Raw genomic sequence first — 21,171 nt, 5'->3', positions numbered from 1 at the left:
AGGGTGAGGAACATGATTCACTACACAGACAGGGTGAGGAACATGATTCACTACACAACACAGAGACAGGGTGAGGAACATGATTCACTACACAGAGAGACAGGGTGAGGAACATGATTCACTACACAGAGAGACAGGGTGAGGAACATGATTCACTACACAGAGACAGGGTGAGGAACATGATTCACTACACAGAGACAGGGTGAGGAACATGATTCACTACACAGAGACAGGGTGAGGAACATGATTCACTACACAGAGACAGGGTGAGGAACATGATTCACTACACAGAGAGACAGGGTGAGGAACATGATTCACTACACAGAGAGACAGGGTGAGGAACATGATTCACTACACAGAGAGACAGGGTGAGGAACATGATTCACTACACAGAGAGACAGGGTGAGGAACATGATTCACTACACAGAGAGACAGGGTGAGGAACATGATTCACTACACAGAGAGACAGGGTGAGGAACATGATTCACTACACAACACAGAGAGACAGGGTGAGGAACATGATTCACTACACAGAGAGACAGGGTGAGGAACATGATTCACTACATAACAGAGAGACAGGGTGAGGAACATGATTCACTACATAACAGAGAGACAGGGTGAGGAACATGATTCACTACATAACAGAGACAGGGTGAGGAACATGATTCACTACATAACACAGAGAGACAGGGTGAGGAACATGATTCACTACACAACACAGAGAGACAGGGTGAGGAACATGATTCACTACACAGAGAGACAGGGTGAGGAACATGATTCACTACATAACACAGAGAGACAGGGTGAGGAACATGATTCACTACACAACACAGAGAGACAGGGTGAGGAACATGATTCACTACACAACACAGAGAGACAGGGTGAGGAACATGATTCACTACACAACACAGAGAGACAGGGTGAGGAACATGATTCACTACATAACACAGAGACAGGGGGACTAACACACTAGACAGAGATACAGGGTGGCAAGTATTTTTTGAGCATGTTCTGTCGCAATATTAGTGGAAACAGATTGAATCAGCAAGTGGTTGTATATAGGGGTAGAGAGGAAGTGTAACCCAATCCTTGCGACAGTTGTGAAGTGAAAAATAAGCTAAAACTTCAACAATCAAAAATAAACCTCTTTAAATACACAGCACAAAGAGAGAGCAACAAAGGGTCAAAACCACAAACGGAACAGAGTAGGCGGATTGTCAGTAGGGTTAACAACCATGTGGAAAAGACATGTGATAAGCATACTGAACATAAAACAGCCAGTAATGTGGGTAACTAAAGGGTAAACTGCAGTGTTCTACTGCAGGCCATGTCATCATGAGGATAACGTGAACACCAGTTGGTAATGAGTGAGGAGGGAAGAGTAAGGTAGTTGCCCCTAGATGCTGATCTTGGGTCAGTTTCCCCACTAGTGCAGTCAAAAATGTGATTATCCTATGTTGTCTGTGTGTGTACAGTGCATTCTGGAAGTATTCAGACCTTTACTTTATCCACACTTACGTTACAGCCTTATTCTTAAATGGATTACATTGAGTGAAAAAACAACAATCTACACACAATACCCCATAATGACAAAGCAAAAACAGGTTTTTAGAATAAATGTTTTTTAAATAACACATTTACATAAGTAAATCAGACCCTTTACTCAGTCCTTTGTTGAAGCACCATTGACAGCAATTACAGCATCAAGTCTTCCTGGGTATGACTCTACAAGCTTAGCACACCTGTATTTGGGGAGCTTCTCCCATTCTTCTCTGCAGGTCCTCTCAAGCTCTGTCAATTTGGATGGGGAGCGTCGTTGCACAGCTATTTTCAGGTCTCCCCAGAGATGTTCGATCGGGTTCAAGTCCGGGCTCTGGCTGGGCCACTCAAGGACATTGAGACTTGTCCCGAAGCCACTCCTGCATGGTCTTGGCTGTGTGCTTAGTGTCATTGTCTTGTTGGAAGGTGAGCATACACCCCAGTCTGAGGTCCTGAGCACTCTGGAGAAGGTTTTCATCAAGGATCTCTGTACTTTGCTCCGTTCATCTTTCCCTCGATCCTGACTAGTCTCCCAATCCCTGCCGCTGAAAAACATCCCGACAGCTTGATGCTGCCACCACCATGCATTACCGTAGGGATGGTGCAAGGTTTCCGCCAGACGTGACTCTTGGCATTTAGCCCAAAGAGTTCAATCAGACCACAGAATCTTGTTTCTCATGGTCCAAGAGTCCTTTAGGTGCCTTTTGGCAAACTCCAAGCGGGCTGTCATCTGCCTTTTACTGAGGAGTGGCTTCCATCTGGCCACTCTACCATAAAGGCCTTATTGGTAAAGTGCTGCAGAGATGGTTGTCCATCTGGAAGGTTCTCCCATCTCCCCAGAGGAACTCTGTCAGAGTGACCATCGGGTTCTTGGTCACCTCCCTGACCAAGGCCCTTCTCCCCTGATTTATCAGTTTGGCCAGGCAGCCAGCTCAAGGAAGAGTCTTGGTGGTTCCAAACTTCTTCCTTTTAAGAATGATGGAGGCCACTGTTCTTGGGGACCTTCAAATGTTGCAGAAATGTTTTTTGAGTCTCATAGCAAAGGGTCTAAATACTTATGTAAATAAGGCATGTTTATTTTTAATACATTTGCAAAAATTTCTAAAAACCTGTTTTCATTCTGTCATTATGGGGTATTGTGTGTAGATAGATTAAATAAAAAACAGTTCTCAAATTGTAGAAAACGTCTAACGTAACAAAATGTGGACAAAGTCAAGGGGTCTGAAATCACTTATATTTATGAATATAAAAGTTAAAATAAAAAAATAACCCTTGAATGAGTAGGTGTCAACTTTTGCCTGGTACTGTATGTAGAAAAAATAGTTTTCTTTCTTTATTTGTACTATTTTATACATTGCAGAACAACAGTGAAGACATCAAAATCATGAAATAACACATATGGAATCACGTTGTAACAAAAAAAAAAAGTGTTAAATCAAAATACATTTTATATTTCAGATTCTTCAAAGTAGCCACCCTTTGAAGCCACCCTTGAAGACAGCTTTGCACACTCTTGGCATTCTCTCAACTAGCTTCATGAGGTAGTCAACTGGAATGCATTTAAATTAACAGGTGTGCCTTGATAAAAGTTAATTTGTGGAATTGCTTTCTTCCTTAAAATAATATTAAACCCTGATCTGCCTCAGTGCTACCTGAACTCGCACAGAAAAGTCACAAAAGACAAATTGTCTATCGTAATATTTTGTTATCTCAGTGAAAAATGTTCAACATTTTCTGCTTTGCTCTGTCCTATTCAATACCGCTGGTATGTGAAGTTGAAAATGTAGACTGGATTTGTGCAGGTTTACTCTCAGGACTAGGTTTTTGGAAACCTGACACGTTTGAGGTGAATGGTATGATTTTGGACTGGTGAGGTATTCAGCACCAAGGAGAAACTCCAACCGCCTCAGCCTTGCGATGGTAGTTCACGTCCCAAATGCACACGGTTCCCTATAAAGTGCACTACTTTTCACCAGAGCCCTATTGGCCCTGGTCAGAAGTAGTGTACTAAATAGGGAATAGGGTGCCATTTGGGACACAGCCAGAGTCTGATAATAGAACATTCCAGCTGCATGTAAAATGGATGCTGAGCCTGTTCAGTCCAGAGGCTGTACATCTACTGATCCATGTCCCAGATTGCACCATATTTCCTTTGTAGTGCACAATATAGGGAACAGGGTGCCATTTGGGAAGGGTCCTTGGCCTTTAGAGTCAGGAAGTCAACACTACAGGACTGGGTGACAGGGTGGCAGGGGGGGGGGTAGGAGGTGCTCCAGTCCACGCTAGATGAATGGCTGTTGACTACAATGCCTTCTGGCCCCCTCCCCTGGTGCCACACACATGCCAGAACACAGATCCAACAACATGTTTCTCTCTTTCCCCCCACACAGTTTGTACCTGTTCAAGCTGGGTCTAGCCCCTCAGATCCAGGACCTGTATGGCAAGGTGGACTTCACAGGTGAGTGTGTCCCAATACCACACAGTGTTCAATTTTCTTTCACTCAACTCATTCAGTTTGTCATTGTTCATTTTTTTGTTTTAAAGTCAAACAGTTAACACGACTAACATATGATGTTAAACATGATATGTGGTCCTCTGTGGTTCAGTTGCTAGCCAAGGTTGTGGGTTCAACTCCCGCAGGGATCCCATACACATACTAAACATGGATACATGTACCGTACTGTTAGTGACTTTAGATAGTGTCTAAGTGACAAGCAGGCATAGTGTTGGCTCCAGTCCTGAGTTACAGTTCCACAGGGAAGGGGTTTTACCAGGCAGCTAGCAACAATGTGAAAGTCATTAGTGAGTGTTTCCTGTTGCTGCTCTGTTCTACTGTGTGCCAAGCGCCTGACCAGGGGGTATGTGTATTACTCTCAGACCAGGAACAATCACCCTCTCCTGTCTGCGTTTAGCCTCTACAGTTAGTACCCTTCATACTGTAAATAGTAGGCTATGTCCATTATGTACAGCGTTTGGTTCCAACCTAGCACTAAAAGTCTGATTCTACGAATCGCATACTCATCAAGAGATAATTAGTTGAAGCTCTCTAGTCTATAATCTACAGTTTGAAGGGTACTGTACTCTAGCCAGCGTGGTCCAGTGTGTGCAGGGTGTGGTTCCAACCCAGCACTAAAAAATCAGATTCTAATCTGATGCTAATGACCTAATCAGATAGGACGGTGAATCATGCATTTGGGCGCAGAGCTGGAACAATAACCTACACACACACACTATCTAGTATTCCAGGACCAGAGCTGGAACAATAACCTACACACTATCTAGTATTCCAGGACCAGAATTGGTTGTCACTACCTTGGCCATTACCTTCACCATGCTCTCCCTCCAGACTCTAGCTCCTCTCTCTCCAGCCTCTACCCTCAGTCTTAGCCATGCTCCTCTCTCTCCAGACTCTAGCCTCAGTCTTAGCCATGCTCCTCTCTCTCCAGACTCTAGCCTCAGTCTTAGCCATGCTCCTCTCCCTCCAGACTCTAGCTCCTCTCTCCCAGCCATGCTCCTCTCCCTCCAGACTCTAGCTCCTCTCTCCCTCCAGGCTCTAGCTCCTCTCTCCCTCCAGGCTCTAGCTCCTCTCTCTCTCCAGGCTCTAGCTCCTCTCTCCCTCCAGGCTCTAGCTCCTCTCTCCCTCCAGGCTCTAGCTCCTCTCTCTCTCCAGGCTCTAGCTCCTCTCTCCCTCCAGGCTCTAGCTCCTCTCTCCCTCCAGGCTCTAGCTCCTCTCTCCCTCCAGGCTCTAGCTCCTCTCTCCCTCCAGGCTCTAGCTCCTCTCTCCCTCCAGGCTCTAGCTCCTCTCTCCCTCCAGGCTCTAGCTCCTCTCTCCCTCCAGGCTCTAGCTCCTCTCTCCCTCCAGGCTCTAGCTCCTCTCTCCCTCCAGGCTCTAGCTCCTCTCTCCCTCCAGGCTCTAGCTCCTCTCTCCCTCCAGGCTCTAGCTCCTCTCTCCCTCCAGGCTCTAGCTCCTCTCTCCCTCCAGGCTCTAGCTCCTCTCTCCCTCCAGGCTCTAGCTCCTCTCTCCCTCCAGGCTCTAGCTCCTCTCTCCCTCCAGGCTCTAGCTCCTCTCTCCCTCCAGGCTCTAGCTCCTCTCTCCCTCCAGGCTCTAGCTCCTCTCTCCCTCCAGGCTCTAGCTCCTCTCTCCCTCCAGGCTCTAGCTCCTCTCTCCCTCCAGGCTCTAGCTCCTCTCTCCCTCCAGGCTCTAGCTCCTCTCTCTCTCCAGACTCTAGCTCCTCTCTCTCCAGACTCTAACTCCTCTCTCTCCAGACTCTAGCTCCTCTCTCTCCAGACTCTAGCTCCTCTCTCTCCAGACTCTAGCTCCTCTCTCTCCAGACTCTAGCTCCTCTCTCTCCAGACTCTAGCTCCTCTCTCTCCAGACTCTAGCTCCTCTCTCTCCAGACTCTAGCTCCTCTCTCTCCAGACTCTAGCTCCTCTCTCTCCAGACTCTAGCTCCTCTCTCTCCAGACTCTAGCTCCTCTCTCTCCAGACTCTACCCTCAGTCTTAGCCATGCTCCTCTCTCTCCAGCCTATACATTTACTGTTCAGAGGAGACTGCATAAATCAGGCCTTCATGGTCGAATTGCTGCAAAGAAAACACTACTAAAGGACACCAATAACAAAAGACTTTCTTGGCCAAGAAACACAAGCAATTGGACATTAGACCATTGGAAATCTGTCCTTTGGTCTGATGAGTCCAGATTTGAGATTTTTGGTTCCAACCGCCATGTCTTTGTGAGACGCATAGTAGGTGAACGGATGAACTCTGCATGTGTGGTTCCCACCGTGAAGCATGGAGGAGTGGTGGTGAGGAGGTGCTTTTCTGGTGACACGGTCTGATTTATTTAGAATTCAAGGCACACTTACCCAGCATGGCAACCACAGCATTCTGCAGCGATACGCCATCCCATCTGGTTTGCGCTTAGTGGGACTATCATCTGTTTTTCAACAGGACAATGACCCAACACACCTCCAGGCTGTGTAAGGGCTATTTGACCAAGAAGGAGAGCGACGGAGTTCTACATCAGATGACTGGGCCTCCAACCACCGGACCTCAAACCAATTGAGATGGTTTGGGTTGAGTTGGACCGCAGAATGAAAGAAAAGCAGCCAACAAGTGCTCAGCATGTGTGGGAACTCCTTCAAGACTGTTGGAAAAGCCTTCTAGGTGAAGCTGGTTGAGAGAATACCAAGAGAGTGCAAAGCGGTAATAAAGGCAAAGGGTGGCTACTTTGAAGAATCTAACATATTTGTTTAACACTTTTGGTTACTACATGATTCCATATGTGTTATTTCATAGTTTTGATGTCTTCACTATTATTCTACAATGCAGAAAATAGTAAAAATAAGGAAAAACCCTTTAATGAGTAGGTGTCCAAACTTTTGAATGATAATGTATGCATGCATACATAGACAGACATACACAGGAATAATACTGTGAATATTATGATAATGCCCTTTCAGTGTAAGAGCTGTTTGAAAAGACCGTCGGATGGAGTCTTGACCTGCCTGGTGACATCACCAATAAGAAAGACAGTTCCAAACCTCTCTGACAATAAGAGCTAGTTTTTAGTTTTCCCCTCCCCACTCAGACCACTCCCAGACAGTCTCATTCTTGCTTGAGAAATGGCTCTTTGCTTAGAAGCTATTTTTGTGATTTGACAATTTTAATAGAACAGTGAGGCACTTAATTTGTTACCCAATTAAGAAATGATTTAATTTTGAGATAAAAAAAAACATCTGCATTGGACCATTAAGGTTAGGATTTGGCGAGGGAAGCACATCCTAGATCTGTACCTAGGGGACACCTCACCCCAGACCGAGCAGTGACTGCTGCTTACTTTTCTGGTAGCCTGCTGCAATCCCATTGGCTGCATCTACTCCAGTTTGCAACTCATCTTTAGTCAGCGCCTCCCCTGGAGAATTCTGGGAAAGACAAAGAGGACCTACTCAAAACAGGGTTGTGGAATATTCCGTTTTATTTTCAACAGTGTAAACCTGTGAACAAGCTCACATCTAAGATATGGGGGAGGTGATCAACATCACATAGAAAATCGGGGGGGGGGGGGGGGGCAACCAGGGTTGTGCTCATTAAGCACCAAAAGGAAGAAGACGGACTGAAACAGGGAGTGACTACCTTGTCCAATAACACACGTTTTTCATTTTCTGTTTCAAAACATTGTCAAATGTCTGTTGCATGCCCTAATAAACACAACCCCACTGTAAGCAATGGTATTCCACATATCCCAACGTGGGATGAATCAGAAATAACCAGGAATAATTCCACCTACTGTACCTGTTCTTTGTCCTCACGGGCAGCCATCAGCTGTTTGAGGTACCAGCCCTTGTTCTGGGCCTGCAGGCGGTGTAGGCCCAAAGCCTGGGAGCGAAGTGCTTCATACAGCCGGTCTTCATCACCACTCAGCAGGGCCTGCTCGGCTGCACTCAGGGAACTGGTCACTGATGGGGGAGGAAAGCGTTAGAAAAACCTATTACAACACTCTGGGATGAAGTTTTCTAGGTACAAATCTAGGATCAGTTTTAAAACTGACCCCAGATCAGCTAGAAGCAAAATTCACTTCAGTGAATCTAAAAACGAATGCAGGGATGTTAGATCTGTTGACTACAAACTCAATAAACATTTAAAAACACGTCTGCATTCTCATGTGGATTCATCAACATGAAGAATAGTGTGTGTGTTACTCACAGTTGACCTTGTTGACGTTGCCCTGGATCTCAGCCTGTGTGAGGAGCTCTTCATAGACATCTCTCTCTGCGTCGGAGTTCTCCCCCAGCTACAGTAGGAGGGACAGCACAACATCAGGGTAGTGTTCAATAGGCATGAAACGGAACAAAACACTCCGAAACCGGGAGGTACCATCTGAACTTGCTCAATAATATGCACACATTTTAGTTCTGTTGCACATAAATGCATTGAATTCTGACTTCAACATTGTACATTTAAACCAGTGATCCTGAAGCCTGCTCAAGGAGAAACAATGTATTGCAGGTTTTTGTCCTAGCTCAGCAGTGAAACAGCTGATTCAGCTAATTAGGGTGTTGACCATCAGATGAGTATTTAAAAATCAGGTGTGCTGGCACTTAGCTGAGGCCAAAACACTACTGTAGTCCAGCTCGCCTCCAGGAGAAAGATTGAGGGTCACCTCTTTACAGTAACTATAGAGCTGGAGAAAGTCAAATACACTTTTCAAAGAAAACACTACAGCAGCCAATATTGGGATGGATTCCAATTCAGTCAATTCAGAAAGTGGATTCCAATTCAGTCAATTCAGAAAGTGGATTCCAATTCAGTCAATTCAGAAAGTCAACTGAATTAGTGAAAACAATTGGAATTTGACTTTTGGTTTACTTTCTGAATTGATAGAATTGAAATGGAATTGACTCCCCAACCCTGCCACTCATTCTCTATCCCAGTATTTACAGCAAGCTCTCATACCCGTTTGCGTGAGTTGGCCACCTTCTCAGCCTTGGCACTGTGCAGCATGTCCTGGTAGTGCTGGGCAGAGCTGGTGTTCATCTGAAGCAGCATGGCGTTGGGGTTCTGCATGGCAGCCATTGTGCCCTCAGGGACCCCCTGGTCTATGGCCTCATTGATGGCTATCACTGCTGCATGCACTGGAGGAGAGAAGTTCATTACCAGAAATGTGTGTAATATTTTCATAAATGGATATAAAAGGAAAAGTTACGCAATATTAAACCATCATTTTCAATTTGTTATAAAGAAGAAGTGTTGAAATCAACCAAAGTCTTAGTCCTGCCACTCAACCAAACAGGCAGTTAGACCCGCCCCTCTGTGATATCTGATAGGTGCTTACACGCAGCCTCATCCACTGACAGCTCATTGGCCAGGATTCCACCAATCTTGCTGAAGGCGGGCATCTGGATTCCGTACTTCTCCAGTTCACTCTTCATGTTGTTAATCTCCTCCTCTGAGTGGTGGAAAGGAGGGAAAGAGTGAGGTATAAAGGAGGGGAGGGAGAGGAAGAAAGAGTGGGTTAGGCATTAGGTCTATCAACAGTTGTTTGGTGGGAGTACTGAAAGAGAGCAGGGGTTGTTCTGTAAACATAATCATGGTACAAAAGGGGAGTGTATTTCTTGCACTAGGAGGGAAATGGTATCAGGCACTGGGGAGTGGGTGTTCCCTGAGCTGTAGTTGTCTCTGCATAGCTTGGCTGGACAGAGAGCATGGCTAAGACTGAGGGTAGAGGCTGGAGAGAGAGGAGCTAGAGTCTGGAGAGAGAGGAGCATGGCTAAGACTGAGGGTAGAGGCTGGAGAGAGAGGAGCTAGAGTCTGGAGAGAGAGGAGCATGGCTAAGACTGAGGGTAGAGTCTGGAGAGAGAGGAGCTAGAGTCTGGAGAGAGAGGAGCATGGCTAAGACTGAGGGTAGAGGCTGGAGAGAGAGGAGCTAGAGTCTGGAGAGAGAGGAGCATGGCTAAGACTGAGGGTAGAGGCTGGAGAGAGAGGAGCTAGAGTCTGGAGAGAGAGGAGCATGGCTAAGACTGAGGGTAGAGGCTGGAGAGAGAGGAGCTAGAGTCTGGAGAGAGAGGAGCATGGCTAAGACTGAGGGTAGAGGCTGGAGAGAGAGGAGCTAGAGTCTGGAGAGAGAGCATGGTGAAGGTAATGGCCAAGGTAGTGACAACCAACTCTGGTCCTGGAATACTAGATAGTGTGTAGGTTATTGTTCCAGCTCTGGTCCTGGAATACTAGATAGTGTGTAGGTTATTGTTCCAGCTCTGGTCCTGGAATACTAGATAGTGTGTGTGTGTAGGTTATTGTTCCAGCTCTGCGCCCAAATGCATGATTCACCGTCCTATCTGATTAGGTCATTAGCATCAGATTAGAATCTGATTTTTTAGTGCTGGGTTGGAACCACACCCTGCACACACTGGACCACGCTGGCTAGAGTACAGTACCCTTCAAACTGTAGATTATAGACTAGAGAGATTCAACTAATTATCTCTTGATGAGTATGCGATTTGTAGAATCAGACTTTTTAGTGCTAGGTTGGAGCCAAACGCTGTACATAATGGACATAGTACCCTTCATACTGTAAATAGTAGGCTAACTGTAGAGGCTAAACGCAGACAGGAGAGGGTGATTGTTCCTGGTCTGAGAGTAATACACATACCCCCTGGTCAGGCGCTTGGCACACAGTAGAACAGAGCAGCAACAGGAAACACTCACTAATGACTTTCACATTGTTGCTAGCTGCCTGGTAAAACCCCTTCCCTGTGGAACTGTAACTCAGGACTGGAGCCAACACTATGCCTGCTTGTCACTTAGACACTATCTAAAGTCACTAACAGTACGGTACATGTATCCATGTTTAGTATGTGTATGGGATCCCTGCGGGAGTTGAACCCACAACCTTGGCTAGCAACTGAACCACAGAGGACCACATATCATGTTTAACATCATATGTTAGTCGTGTTAACTGTTTGACTTTAAAACAAAAAAAATGAACAATGACAAACTGAATGAGTTGAGTGAAAGAAAATTGAACACTGTGTGGTATTGGGACACACTCACCTGTGAAGTCCACCTTGCCATACAGGTCCTGGATCTGAGGGGCTAGACCCAGCTTGAACAGGTACAAACTGTGTGGGGGGAAAGAGATAAACATGTTGTTGGATCTGTGTTCTGGCATGTGTGTGGCACCAGGGGAGGGGGCCAGAAGGCATTGTAGTCAACAGCCATTCATCTAGCGTGGACTGGAGCACCTCCTACCCCCCCTCTGCCACCCTGTCACCCAGTCCTGTAGTGTTGACTTCCTGACTCTAAAGGCCAAGGACCCTTCCCAAATGGCACCCTGTTCCCTATATTGTGCACTACAAAGGAAATATGGTGCAATCTGGGACATGGATCAGTAGATGTACAGCCTCTGGACTGAACAGGCTCAGCATCCATTTTACATGCAGCTGGAATGTTCTATTATCAGACTCTGGCTGTGTCCCAAATGGCACCCTATTCCCTATTTAGTACACTACTTCTGACCAGGGCCAATAGGGCTCTGGTGAAAAGTAGTGCACTTTATAGGGAACCGGGTGCATTTGGGACGTGAACTACCATCGCAAGGCTGAGGCGGTTGGAGTTTCTCCTTGGTGCTGAATACCTCACCAGTCCAAAATCGTACCATTCACCTCAAACGTGTCAGGTTTCCAAAAACCTAGTCCTGAGAGTAAACATGCACAAATCCAGTCTACATTTTCAACTTCACATACCGGCGGTATTGAATAGGACAGAGCAAAGCAGAAAATGTTGAACATTTTTCACTGAGATAACAAAATATTACGATAGACAATTTGTCTTTTGTGACTTTTCTGTGCGAGTTCAGGTAGCACTGAGGCAGATCAGGGTTTAATATCATTTTAATAAGGATCTACGGGATCGGTGTCCCTATACCAGACGGTTGTTGCTAAAGTGCTCTAATATGACTAGAATGACGTCGTTAGTAACAGCAACATTTCCAGGACATAGATATGTCTTATATGGACAGAAAGCTTAAATTCGTGTTAATCTAACTGCACTGCCCAATTTACAGAAGCTATTATAGTGAAAACAAATAGCATGATATGGTTTGAGAGTGTACAACAACAAAAAAACATATCACTTAACTGGTTTGATACATTCACCTCTGAAGGTAAATAACATGCACTCAGTAATCTTGCTCTGATATGTCATCCTGAGGGTCCCAGCGACAACATGGAACATAGTTTTGCTTGATAAAATACATTTTTATATTCAGATGTAGGAACTGGGTTCTACAGTTTGAACCACTGCTCTCTCTGATTTGTGATAAATGGTTTTCCTAGTATTCAAAAAATCTATACAAATTTCATTTCATCGTGTGTGTGTGTGTGTGTGTGTGTGTGTGTGTGTACCTGAGAGCATGTATGCAGTAGATGCAGCGCGGCATGTTCTTCCTATCATAGATGTCTGTAGTCTCTGGATAGAAGATCTGAGGACAGACGGACATCTTCATTAGGCACGAAACATGCTAAAACGCTAGAAAATTAATTACATATTACCTGGACTTGTCCAATAAGAATGTGAATGTTTCAAAACATCTTCCGCTCGTTCCTATTGAACGTGACCCAGGGCTGAGGGTTCAGTAGTCTGGGAGTGGGATCCAGGCAAGCCCCGGCTTGTTACACAGGAGTGGTATGGGGGAAATACGCTTCCCTGGTATTAAGAATACAGTGACTGCTATGTCTGTGTGTGTGTGTGTGTGTGTGTGTGTGTGTGTGTGTGTGTGTGTGTGTGTGTGTGTGAGCCCATCACTCACCTTTGGCAGGCCCTTCTCTGTCATGGCGTTGAGCCACTGGATGACGTTGTCTGTATGTCTAAAATGAAGCCCAGTGGCCTGCAGGAATGAAACAAAACAGTGAGTTACAATGTGACACACACACCTACACAAACAAACAAGCAATTACAGTAATACACACATTCATTCCTTCCCCATTGAGTAAATCAAGCCTGACTCAGTGAGTCACAGTAACCTGGGGTCTTATTCAACTAAAACATTTCCAAGGTAAGGAGGATTTCTTGCAGTGTAATAACAATGTGTGTTTTTGGTTATTTAACTTAAGTCAACTGTTTTGATAGAATAGGACCATAGATGCATGTCTGCTGCTCGTGGCGTTGATGGGTGCGCCGGGGTGAAGTTTTCCCTAGATACAGATCTAGGATCAGCGTCACCTCCCCCAATCATAACCTTGACTATTATTGGTGAAAAATGCTAAACTGACCCCAGATCAGTGTCTCGGTGCAACTTGCCCCTACACCTTGATGGATAGTCCGGTGTGAGTTAGGCGGGTTGGGCAAAAGGGAGTTTGTCTCCTCTGGTAACTGACTGAATAGAAGAACATTTGTCCCTTTGACCTGCACTTATCTGGAGCGTGTGTGTGTGTGTGTGTGTGTGTGTGTGTGTGTGCACGTCTGGTTGCGTGTGCGTTACAGTCTGCAGTGCATCTCCTCGGTCCTCACCTTGTAGCGGGTCTGCTCGCGGTCATAGATTTTCTTGATGGAAACGGTTTGTGGGGCAAAGAAGTTCCCGAGTTTGGCCAGGTACACCCCGTTCCTAAGCCCCTCCTCCAGCTCTGTGGTGGGCGGGAGCTCCTCATCCAGACACGCCTCCATCCACCTGGAGGACACAAAGAGGTTTTATTTAACCTTTATTTATCCAGGTTAGTCTCATTGAGAAAAAATTAATTCAAGAGAGACCTGGTCCATCCAGGATGGCAGCAGAAGGGAACAATGTTTGAGACAAATAGTCAGAGTGTAACAACTTAGACATATATGTTTTTTTCAATGTAAAACACACATTCATTAGAATTCCAGAACCATACAAGCGTCACAGATAGATTTTTATCATAAGTAGCACCAGGTAAAGTCCTAATGACTATGTGTCTCAGTAACATGTGAGTCAACCAAACCTTTAAACTTCAAGGAAACAAGATCCCGGGGTTTCAAGCTGGTCTGGAGATGATTCCAAGACCACAGAGCTGGGTAGCTAAAACCCCTTTTCCCATGATCCATTCTGATTTTAGTAACCGTTAAAAGTAAGGAGGAGTGAGACCATAACTGGCATTTATTTTTTGACCTTGTCAAAGAATAACAGAGGCCATTTTTGGGAAAACTGCCACTTACAGATTGCTATACTATGTTTAAGCCTATGTAGAGTCAACGAAGAGCAGCCAACATCATCACTATAGAGATTCCAGCAGTGTGAAGAGCAGCCAACATCACTATAGAGATCCCAGCAGTGTGAAGAGCAGCCAACATCATCACTATAGAGATCCCAGCAGTGTGAAGTGCAGCCAACATCATCACTATAGAGATCCCAGCAGTGTGAAGAGCAGCCAACATCATCACTATAGAGATCCCAGCAGTGTGAAGAGCAGCCAACATCACTATAGAGATCCCAGCAGTGTGAAGAGCAGCCAACATCATCACTATAGAGATCCCAGCAGTGTGAAGAGCAGCCAACATCATCACTATAGAGATCCCAGCAGTGTGAAGTGCAGCCAACATCACACTATAGAGATCCCAGCAGTGTGAAGAGCAGCCAACATCATCACTATAGAGATCCCAGCAGTGTGAAGAGCAGCCAACATCATCACTATAGAGATCCCAGCAGTGTGAAGAGCAGCCAACATCATCACTATAGAGATCCCAGCAGTGTGAAGAGCAGCCAACATCATCACTATAGAGATCCCAGCAGTGTGAAGAGCAGCCAACATCATCACTATAGAGATCCCAGCAGTGTGAAGAGCAGCCAACATCACTATAGAGATCCCAGCAGTGTGAAGAGCAGCCAACATCACTATAGAGATCCCAGCAGTGTGAAGAGCAGCCAACATCACTATAGAGATCCCAGCAGTGTGAAGTGCAGCCAACATCACTATAGAGATCCCAGCAGTGTGAAGAGCAGCCAACATCATCACTATAGAGATCCCAGCAGTGTGAAGAGCAGCCAACATCACTATAGAGATCCCAGCAGTGTGAAGAGCAGCCAACATCATCACTATAGAGATCCCAGCAGTGTGAAGAGCAGCCAACATCATCACTATAGAGATCCCAGCAGTGTGAAGTGCAGCCAACATCACTATAGAGATCCCAGCAGTGTGAAGAGCAGCCAACATCACTATAGAGATCCCAGCAGTGTGAAGAGCAGCCAACATCATCACTATAGAGATCCCAGCAGTGTGAAGTGCAGCCAACATCATCACTATAGAGATCCCAGCAGTGTGAAGAGCAGCCAACATCACTATAGAGATCCCAGCAGTGTGAAGAGCAGCCAACATCACTATAGAGATCCCAGCAGTGTGAAGAGCAGCCAACATCTCACTATAGAGATCCCAGCAGTGTGAAGAGCAGCCAACATCACTATAGAGATCCCAGCAGTGTGAAGTGCAGCCAACATCATCACTATAGAGATCCCAGCAGTGTGAAGAGCAGCCAACATCATCACTATAGAGATCCCAGCAGTGTGAAGAGCAGCCAACATCATCACTATAGAGATCCCAGCAGTGTGAAGAGCAGCCAACATCATCACTATAGAGATCCCAGCAGTGTGAAGTGCAGCCAACATCACTATAGAGATCCCAGCAGTGTGAAGAGCAGCCAACATCATCACTATAGAGATCCCAGCAGTGTGAAGTGCAGCCAACATCACTATAGAGATTCCAGCAGTGTGAAGTGCAGCCACATCACTAAGAGATCCCAGCAGTGTGAAGAGCAGCCAACATCACTATAGAGATCCCAGCAGTGTGAAGAGCAGCCAACATCACTATAGAGATCCCAGCAGTGTGAAGAGCAGCCAACATCATCACTATAGAGATCCCAGCAGTGTGAAGAGCAGCCAACATCACTATAGAGATCCCAGCAGTGTGAAGAGCAGCCAACATCATCACTATAGAGATCCCAGCAGTGTGAAGTGCAGCCAACATCATCACTATAGAGATTCCAGCAGTGTGAAGAGCAGCCAACATCATCACTATAGAGATCCCAGCAGTGTGAAGAGCAGCCAACATCATCACTATAGAGATCCCAGCAGTGTGAAGAGCAGCCAACATCATCACTATAGAGATCCCAGCAGTGTGAAGGGCAGCCAACATCATCACTATAGAGATTCCAGCAGTGTGAAGAGCAGCCAACATCATCACTATAGAGATCCCAGCAGTGTGAAGAGCAGCCAACATCATCACTATAGAGATCCCAGCAGTGTGAAGTGCAGCCAACATCACTATAGAGATCCCAGCAGTGTGAAGAGCAGCCAACATCACTATAGAGATCCCAGCAGTGTGAAGAGCAGCCAACATCATCACTATAGAGATCCCAGCAGTGTGAAGAGCAGCCAACATCATCACTATAGAGATCCCAGCAGTGTGAAGAGCAGCCAACATCATCACTATAGAGATCCCAGCAGTGTGAAGTGCAGCCAACATCACTATAGAGATCCCAGCAGTGTGAAGAGCAGCCAACATCACTATAGAGATCCCAGCAGTGTGAAGAGCAGCCAACATCACTATAGAGATCCCAGCAGTGTGAAGAGCAGCCAACATCACTATAGAGATCCCAGCAGTGTGAAGTGCAGCCAACATCACTATAGAGATCCCAGCAGTGTGAAGAGCAGCCAACATCACTATAGAGATCACAGCAGTGTGAAGTGCAGCCAACATCATCACTATAGAGATCACAGCAGTGTGAAGAGCAGCCAACATCATCACTATAGAGATCCCAGCAGTGTGAAGAGCAGCCAGTGTGAAGAGCAGCCATCATCACTATAGAGATCCCAGCAGTGTGAAGGGCAGCCAACATCATCACTATAGAGATCCCAGCAGTGTGAAGAGCAGCCAACATCACTATAGAGATCCCAGCAGTGTGAAGGGCAGCCAACATCATCACTATAGAGATCCCAGCAGTGTGAAGAGCAGCCAACATCACTATAGAGATCCAGCAGTGTGAAGGCAGCCAACATCACTATAGAGATCCCAGCAGTGTGAAGAGCAGCCAACATCATCACTATAGAGATCCCAGCAGTGTGAAGAGCAGCCAACATCATCACTATAGAGATCCCAGCAGTGTGAAGTGCAGCCAACATCACTATAGAGATCCCAGCAGTGTGAAGAGCAGCCAACATCATCACTATAGAGATCCCAGCAGTGTGAAGAGCAGCCAACATCACTATAGAGATTCCAGCAGTGTGAAGAGCAGCCAACATCACTATAGAGATCCCAGCAGTGTGAAGTGCAGCCAACATCACTATAGAGATTCCAGCAGTGTGAAGAGCAGCCAACATCACTATAGAGATCCCAGCAGTGTGAAGTGCAGCCAACATCACTATAGAGATCCCAGCAGTGTGAAGAGCAGCCAACATCACTATAGAGATTCCAGCAGTGTGAAGAGCAGCCAACATCACTATAGAGATCCCAGCAGTGTGAAGAGCAGCCAACATCATCACTATAGAGATCCCAGCAGTGTGAAGAGCAGCCAACATCATCACTATAGAGATCCCAGCAGTGTGAAGAGCAGCCAACATCATCACTATAGAGATCCCAGCGGTGTGAAGAGCAGCCAACATCACTATAGAGATTCCAGCAGTGTGAAGAGCAGCCAACATCACTATAGAGATTCCAGCAGTGTGAAGAGCAGCCAACATCACTATAGAGATTCCAGCAGTGTGAAGAGCAGCCAACATCACTATAGAGATCCCAGCAGTGTGAAGAGCAGCCAACATCACTATAGAGATTCCAGCAGTGTGAAGAGCAGCCAACATCACTATAGAGATCCCAGCAGTGTGAAGTGCAGCCAACAACATCACTATAGAGATCCCAGCAGTGTGAAGTGCAGCCAACATCATCACTATAGAGATCCCAGCGGTGTGAAGAGCAGCCAACATCATCACTATAGAGATTCCAGCAGTGTGAAGAGCAGCCAACATCATCACTATAGAGATCCCAGCAGTGTGAAGAGCAGCCAACATCATCACTATAGAGATCCCAGCAGTGTGAAGAGCAGCCAACATCATCACTATAGAGATCCCAGCAGTGTGAAGAGCAGCCAACATCATCACTATAGAGATTCCAGCAGTGTGAAGAGCAGCCAACATCATCACTATAGAGATCCCAGCAGTGTGAAGAGCAGCCAACATCACTATAGAGATTCCAGCAGTGTGAAGAGCAGCCAACATCACTATAGAGATTCCAGCAGTGTGAAGAGCAGCCAACATCACTATAGAGATTCCAGCAGTGTGAAGAGCAGCCAACATCACTAGAGAGATCCCAGCAGTGTGAAGTGCAGCCAACATCACTAGAGAGATCCCAGCAGTGTGAAGAGCAGCCAACATCATCACTATAGAGATCCCAGCAGTGTGAAGAGCAGCCAACATCATCACTATAGAGATCCCAGCAGTGTGAAGAGCAGCCAACATCATCACTATAGAGATCCCAGCAGTGTGAAGAGCAGCCAACATCATCACTATAGAGATCCCAGCAGTGTGAAGTGCAGCCAACATCATCACTATAGAGATCCCAGCAGTGTGAAGAGCAGCCAACATCACTATAGAGATCCCAGCAGTGTGAAGAGCAGCCAACATCACTATAGAGATCCCAGCAGTGTGAAGTGCAGCCAACATCACTATAGAGATCCCAGCAGTGTGAAGTGCAGCCAACATCATCACTATAGAGATCCCAGCAGTGTGAAGAGCAGCCAACATCATCACTATAGAGATCCCAGCAGTGTGAAGAGCAGCCAACATCACTATAGAGATCCCAGCAGTGTGAAGAGCAGCCAACATCACTAGAGAGATTCCAGCAGTGTGAAGAGCAGCCAACATCACTATAGAGATCACAGCAGTGTGAAGTGCAGCCAACATCATCACTATAGAGATCCCAGCGGTGTGAAGAGCAGCCAACATCATCACTATAGAGATCCCAGCAGTGTGAAGAGCAGCCAACATCACTATAGAGATCCCAGCAGTGTGAAGAGCAGCCAACATCATCACTATAGAGATCCCAGCAGTGTGAAGTGCAGCCAACATCATCACTATAGAGATCCCAGCAGTGTGAAGAGCAGCCAACATCATCACTATAGAGATCCCAGCAGTGTGAAGAGCAGCCAACATCATCACTATAGAGATCCCAGCAGTGTGAAGAGCAGCCAACATCACTATAGAGATCCCAGCAGTGTGAAGAGCAGCCAACATCATCACTATAGAGATCCCAGCAGTGTGAAGAGCAGCCAACATCATCACTATAGAGATCCCAGCAGTGTGAAGAGCAGCCAACATCATCACTATAGAGATCCCAGCAGTGTGAAGAGCAGCCAACATCATCACTATAGAGATCCCAGCAGTGTGAAGGGCAGCCAACATCATCACTATAGAGATCCCAGCAGTGTGAAGGGCAGCCAACATCATCACTATAGAGATCCCAGCAGTGTGAAGAGCAGCCAACATCATCACTATAGAGATCCCAGCAGTGTGAAGAGCAGCCAACATCATCACTATAGAGATCCCAGCAGTGTGAAGAGCAGCCAACATCACTATAGAGATTCCAGCAGTGTGAAGAGCAGCCAACATCACTATAGAGATCCCAGCAGTGTGAAGTGCAGCCAACATCACTATAGAGATCCCAGCAGTGTGAAGAGCAGCCAACATCATCACTATAGAGATCCCAGCAGTGTGAAGAGCAGCCAACATCATCACTATAGAGATTCCAGCAGTGTGAAGAGCAGCCAACATCATCACTATAGAGATTCCAGCAGTGTGAAGAGCAGCCAACATCATCACTATAGAGATTCCAGCAGTGTGAAGAGCAGCCAACATCATCACTATAGAGATTCCAGCAGTGTGAAGAGCAGCCAACATCACTATAGAGATCCCAGCAGTGTGAAGTGCAGCCAACATCACTATAGAGATCCCAGCAGTGTGAAGAGCAGCCAACATCACTATAGAGATTCCAGCAGTGTGAAGAGCAGCCAACATCACTATAGAGATCCCAGCAGTGTGAAGTGCAGCCAACATCATCACTATAGAGATCCCAGCAGTGTGAAGAGCAGCCAACATCATCACTATAGAGATCCCAGCAGTGTGAAGAGCAGCCAACATCATCACTATAGAGATCCCAGCGGTGTGAAGAGCAGCCAACATCACTATAGAGATTCCAGCAGTGTGAAGAGCAGCCAACATCACTATAGAGATTCCAGCAGTGTGAAGAGCAGCCAACATCACTATAGAGATTCCAGCAGTGTGAAGAGCAGCCAACATCACTATAGAGATCCCAGCAGTGTGAAGTGCAGCCAACATCATCACTATAGAGATCCCAGCAGTGTGAAGTGCAGCCAACATCATCACTATAGAGATCCCAGCAGTGTGAAGAGCAGCCAACATCACTATAGAGATCCCAGCAGTGTGAAGAGCAGCCAACATCATCACTATAGAGATCCCAGCAGTGTGAAGAGCAGCCAACATCACTATAGAGATTCCAGCAGTGTGAAGTGCAGCCAACATCACTATAGAGATTCCAGCAGTGTGAAGAGCAGCCAACATCATCACTATAGAGATCCCAGCAGTGTGAAGAGCAGCCAACATCACTATAGAGATCCCAGCAGTGTGAAGTGCAGCCAACATCACTATAGAGATCCCAGCAGTGTGAAGAGCAGCCAACATCACTATAGAGATCCCAGCAGTGTGAAGTGCAGCCAACATCATCACTATAGAGATCCCAGCGGTGTGAAGAGCAGCCAACATCACTATAGAGATCCCAGCAGTGTGAAGAGCAGCCAACATCACTATAGAGATCCCAGCAGTGTGAAGAGCAGCCAACATCATCACTATAGAGATCCCAGCAGTGTGAAGAGCAGCCAACATCATCACTATAGAGATCCCAGCGGTGTGAAGAGCAGCCAACATCATCACTATAGAGATCCCGGCAGTGTGAAGAGCAGCCAACATCACTATAGAGATCCCAGCAGTGTGAAGAGCAGCCAACATCATCACTATAGAGATCCCAGCAGTGTGAAGAGCAGCCAACATCACTATAGAGATCCCAGCAGTGTGAAGAGCAGCCAACATCATCACTATAGAGATCCCGGCAGTGTGAAGAGCAGCC

General features: G+C 46.3%; 1 protein-coding gene across 1 annotated transcript in view; it reads right to left on the bottom strand.

Moving 5' to 3' along the window:
* The window catches only part of iqgap1 (IQ motif containing GTPase activating protein 1), a 72,989-nt gene that overhangs the window by 27,899 nt on the left and 23,919 nt on the right, over positions 1-21,171 (bottom strand). Inside the window, exons 3-11 of the mRNA XM_014127578.3 lie at positions 13,544-13,700; positions 12,843-12,920; positions 12,439-12,515; positions 11,087-11,154; positions 9,372-9,485; positions 8,993-9,171; positions 8,243-8,330; positions 7,832-7,995; positions 7,377-7,461 (exon numbers count right to left, since the gene is read on the bottom strand). Coding sequence (XP_013983053.1) covers positions 7,377-7,461; positions 7,832-7,995; positions 8,243-8,330; positions 8,993-9,171; positions 9,372-9,485; positions 11,087-11,154; positions 12,439-12,515; positions 12,843-12,920; positions 13,544-13,700 — 1,010 coding nt within the window. The remainder of the gene's footprint in view (positions 1-7,376; positions 7,462-7,831; positions 7,996-8,242; positions 8,331-8,992; positions 9,172-9,371; positions 9,486-11,086; positions 11,155-12,438; positions 12,516-12,842; positions 12,921-13,543; positions 13,701-21,171) is intronic.

Source organism: Salmo salar, chromosome 26 (assembly GCF_965601325.2).
Source record: "Salmo salar chromosome 26, fSalSal1, whole genome shotgun sequence".
Taxonomy (NCBI): Eukaryota; Metazoa; Chordata; class Actinopteri; order Salmoniformes; family Salmonidae; genus Salmo; species Salmo salar.
The sequence above is the reverse complement of the archived record's forward strand: the minus strand, read 5'-3'. Positions and strand labels throughout refer to the sequence as shown.